Below are 4870 nucleotides of genomic sequence, written 5' to 3'. Positions count from 1 at the left end.
GGCCGCTTCGGGGCCTGGGGGCAGCGCGGGTGCGCCCGAGGGCCCCTCACCCTGCGCTTGGCCTCCCTTTCAGCTCCGTGGCATCACATCGAGAACCTGGATCTCTTCTTCTCTCGCATATCCTTTCGCCGGGCGGTTCACGAAGGACGTGCCCCGGCGCCTGCGGGGCTCTCGGTGCTGGGGCGGGTGTAACTCGGGGCTCGGGCAGCGTCTGCCCCTTCCCGGACGCCTCTGGAGGGCCCCGAGGGGGGGCAGAAGCCCCATAGAATCATAGAATCATAGACTGGCCTAGGCTGGAACGGACCTCAGAGATCATTTAATCCAACCTCCCTGTCATGGGCAGGGACGCCAGATCTCGACTAGACCGGGCAACACATGGGGACCGAGTGGGAATCGAACCCACAACCTTGGTGTTGTCCCATGTCTGTGGGGTGCTGTCATCCGGCACTGAGGGGTCTTCTTCTAGGGATCCTTGGCAGAGCGGTGACGGTGCTAAGTTGTAGTTGCAATTAAAGCCTTATTTTCTTAACGGGATTTTACTATTAGCATAGCATTTATAATCAGATTAGCACAGGTTTTCTATAAGAAGTATCAGGGTAGTACAATTTTGGAAGGAGTGTGATACAGAATGTTGTAGCACTGCTTAGCTTCTGGTTTCTAATCATCTGGAGTCTGCAAACCGGGTCGTATCTTAATACATGGTTTGCTGTGTAACAATCATAATCTAGACTCAAAAATCATATAAAAGATTAGAAGTCACTCAATCCTTAGAGAAAGCAGATGATGGCAGGGATGTCCCTGGCTACTGGGACATCCAGTAGCAGCTCCGGTCCAAGTTCCAACTTAGGACTTGTAACTGCTTGATTTTGTGGGTGCCGTTACACTTCCCTGTTCTGTGACAAGGTCATCGCTGCCATCGGGTTGACTGGGTGCCTGGGACATTCAGGGCCAGCATGGAAGAGAGTAAGCAGTGTAGCGCCCAGGAATCTTGAGGACGGTAGGGAGGGGAAGAAGAAATCTGTTTGGTTTGTCTACTTGATTCAGAGAACTTACAGGGTCTGATAATGATGAAAAGGGAGCTAATAAGTGACCCACTGACTCACGGAGAACGGCTGCTCGCCTTGCAAGATGGCATTAGTTACTCTAACCACATAACTGGAGGTGGAAGCAGGGGATACTGGTCACAGGTGTTAAGGGTATTAAATACATTTTTGCCTGTCTCTGTGTTGTCCTGCCCTGCCCACCCTTGTGCGGCCTGAGGGCAGGCTGAGTTTCTGCTCTGTGCTGGGACAGACTCCCCTCTGGGTGTTGGTTTGAGGCAGAAAGGAGCTTGGATGCAGCCAAGTCCTTTTATCCTGACTGTGCTTTACCTGGGCAGAGCTGGAAAACCAGCTGCTGCTGAGCAGGGGTGGGAGGGATTTTGCATCGGTGGTGGAGGGAGAGCTGCTGATTCCAGCTGGAGAGAAGCTTCTCCATCTTTCACCAGAGAGAAGAAGGCTCCAGACCGTTCTCCTTGACTGTAGCTTATACGTCTATAACTTGCATCAGAAGAATGGCTTCACCTGCATGCTCATTGGAGAGATCTTTGAGCTCATGTAAGTGCGGGTTCCCCCCGTTTTGTGGCTGTGACAGCTGCTGGGCAACTGCCACAGGAATCTGCCAAGCTCCTGCAGCTGGCTGGGCGGGAGAGTTCTCATTGCAGTTGCCCTGTCTTCCCTTTGCTAGGGTTTTCCGTGCCCTGCGTTCCGCTTTGAGGAACTGGTGCCCTTGAGCTTCCCACTGTGACTGTGGGAGCCCATCTCTGTGACACATGACCCTGCCTGCTTCACCCAGAAGGGTGATTCCCTCATGCCTGCTCCCTTTTTTTCCACAGGCAGTTCATCTTCGTGGTGGCATTCACCACCTTTCTTATCAGCTGTGTTGATTATGACATCCTTTTTGCCAACAAAGCAGTTAATCACAGCCAGCATCCCAGTGAGCCCATTAAGGTGACTCTGCCAGATGGCTTCCTGCCTCCAAATGTCTGCAGTGCAAGGTAAGGGGAGGGAAGGGCATGTTAGCCACCCCTCTTGATTTCTCAGGTACTCAGGGCACCTGCCCGGGCCTGTCTTCCACTACTTGCCTCTTCTTGCTTGCAGAATCCAGGCAAACAGCTTCCTCATCTGCATCCTGGTGATAGCTGGGGTTTTCTGGATCCACCGACTCGTCAAATTTATCTACAACATTTGCTGCTACTGGGAGATTCACTCTTTCTACATCAATGCCCTCAAAATCCCCATGGTAAGAAGCTGGGACTGCTAAGGTCTGTAGGGGGCATTTGCTGAGTGGTGAGAAGCAGCTCGCCTCGACTCCTTTCCGGAGCCAGCTTCTCTGGGAAATCTTTACCAAGTGCTTTCTCTGGGCTCTATAAGGATATGTCTCCCTTCAGCCTTCTCTCCAGCAGCCAACTTACTTGGTGTTAACTCCTCCCTGCCCAGCCTGCCTCTCTGCCTGCTGGCACACGCCTCTGCCATCTGCCACCCAATATGTTTATTCTTCAGTGATGGCCTTTTCTGTGATGCCTTTCAGCAGAAAAGGCATAAGCGAGGATCTCCTGGTACTTCCCTGGGTTCTGGACAATGTCATCTTCCTTACTGGAAGGGGGAAAATGAGGCACAGAGCTACTTAGTTGATGAAGATCACGTTGGAGATGGGTGTGTCAAAGGTGGAGTTTGAGGCTTGCACATGAATCCTAGTGCACATCCTTTGAGGGGAGATCATGTCTTGAGAAAGGCGGGGTGAGCCAAGAGGCTTGGTTGTCCCCAGCTTTCCCACAGGCTCCCTCTGGGACACTGCTTAAGTCCCTTCCCCAGTTTGTGTCTCCCTGCTGACTCCAAACGGCAGCTCTGGGAGCCAGGGGCTCTGTTCGTACCTCTGAGGCAGCTGGTGTTCGAGAGGCTGGGACGAAGCCACCTGCACTGATCTAGGGGTAAAGGGCCCTGGGGCAGGGTGTGGAGTTTGCTGGCTGGAGGCTGGAGCTGTGCAGGCAGGTGCCTCGTGTCCTGGTGTCACACGTGCCTCGTCAGCACCCCGAGGTGGGTGTTGGGACCCACGGTTGGAGCAGCCATCTCTCCCCTAACCTTGCTGCTTGCCCTTCTTCCAGTCCACCCTGCCCTACTACACCTGGCAGGAGGTGCAGGCCCGCATCGTGCAGATCCAGAAGGAGCACCAGATCTGCATCCACAAGAAGGAGCTGACGGAGTTGGACATCTACCACCGCATCCTCCGCTTCAAGAACTACATGGTGGCCATGGTGAACAAGTCGCTGCTGCCCATCCGCTTCCGCCTGCCCCTGCTGGGAGACACGGTCTTCTACACGCGTGGGCTCAAGTACAACTTTGAGCTCATCTTCTTCTGGGGGCCTGGCTCCCTCTTTGAGAACGAGTGGAGCCTGAAGGCTGAGTACAAGCGGGCCGGGAACCGCCTGGAGCTGGCTGAGAAGCTCAGCACTCGCATTCTCTGGATTGGCATTGCTAACTTCCTCCTCTGCCCCCTCATCCTCATCTGGCAGATCCTCTATGCCTTCTTCAGCTACACGGAGATCCTGAAGCGGGAGCCGGGCAGCCTGGGTGCCCGCTGTTGGTCTCTCTACGGCCGCTGTTACCTCCGTCACTTCAACGAACTGGACCACGAACTTCACTCACGCCTCAGCAAGGGGTACAAGCCAGCTTCCAAGTACATGAACTGCTTTATCTCCCCGCTCCTCACCATCGTGGCCAAGAACGTGGCCTTCTTCGCTGGCTCCATCCTGGCTGTGCTCATCGCTCTCACCATCTATGATGAGGACGTGCTGGCAGTCGAGCACGTCCTGACCACGGTCACCCTGCTCGGGGTGGGCATCACGGTGTGCAGGTGAGGTGGGTCTGGGCTGCCCCTGTGCTCCTGGCAGCGATGGGGGGAGCGGTGGGGCTGGCAGCCATCCATGAAAACATGCTCTTTGGTTGCAAGTGGCTGTGGATCTGAGTGAAGGGCACAGCTGGGGAGAGTCAGGGGAGCAGGAGAAGGGGTAGCGATGACCTTGGGTGCAGTGGTTTTATGGCAAGAGGGTTGCTGTGGAGCTACACCCCAGGTCTGGGCTGGCAGAAGGGTTTGACTTGGATGTGAAGGCTACAGGCAGAGCTGTGATGCGGGCTGATCACTCTGCCCTCCCAAGGCGAGATCTCCCAGGAACCGAGGTGTGATGCTGTGACGTTTCCGTGTCCTGTCCTACAGGTCTTTCATCCCTGACCAGCACCTGGTATTTTGCCCAGAGCAGCTGCTGCGAGTCATCCTGGCCCACATCCACTACATGCCTGACCACTGGCAGGGCAATGCCCACCGCTACGAGACCAGGGACGAGTTTGCCCAGCTCTTCCAGTACAAAGCGGTGAGCTTGCCTGGTGTTGAGCTGGGATGGGGAATCGTGCCTGTCCCTGCAGGAGGGAGAAGCTGCTGGAAAGCCGAGCAGCTCCCAGGCCAGCAAAGTGGCCAGAAGATGGGAGGCTGGAGCTGCTGGGGGTGGCCTTGAGATGTTTTTTTTGACATCTTCAAGCTTGTGGTGAGTGCATCATCATCCCTCTGCTCAGGTCTTCATCCTGGAGGAGCTCCTGAGTCCCATCATTACACCGCTGATTCTCATCATTTGCCTGCGGCCCAAGTCTTTGGACATCGTTGACTTCTTCCGCAACTTCACCGTGGAAGTGGTGGGCGTGGGCGACACCTGCTCCTTTGCCCAGATGGATGTGCGCCAGCACGGCCACCCGGCGGTAGGTCCCATGGGTGGTGGGAGAGCAGCCTGAGCTCCCCACTGGCACGTCTGGTCCTTTAGACCCTGAGAGGCTGGAAGCCATCC

General features: G+C 55.4%; 1 protein-coding gene across 1 annotated transcript in view; it reads left to right on the top strand.

Moving 5' to 3' along the window:
- Positions 1–79: 79 nt before the first annotated feature.
- The window catches only part of ATG9A (autophagy related 9A), a gene marked incomplete at its 3' end in the record, with an annotated part of 7529 nt that continues 2738 nt past the window's right edge, over positions 80–4870 (top strand). The window contains 7 exon segments of the mRNA XM_009879115.1: positions 80–117; positions 1531–1595; positions 1874–2035; positions 2139–2280; positions 3143–3891; positions 4252–4405; positions 4605–4784. Coding sequence (XP_009877417.1) covers positions 1567–1595; positions 1874–2035; positions 2139–2280; positions 3143–3891; positions 4252–4405; positions 4605–4784 — 1416 coding nt within the window.

Source organism: Apaloderma vittatum, unplaced genomic scaffold (genome assembly GCF_000703405.1).
Source record: "Apaloderma vittatum isolate BGI_N311 unplaced genomic scaffold, ASM70340v1 scaffold32661, whole genome shotgun sequence".
Classification (NCBI taxonomy): Eukaryota; Metazoa; Chordata; class Aves; order Trogoniformes; family Trogonidae; genus Apaloderma; species Apaloderma vittatum.
The sequence above is the reverse complement of the archived record's forward strand: the minus strand, read 5'-3'. Positions and strand labels throughout refer to the sequence as shown.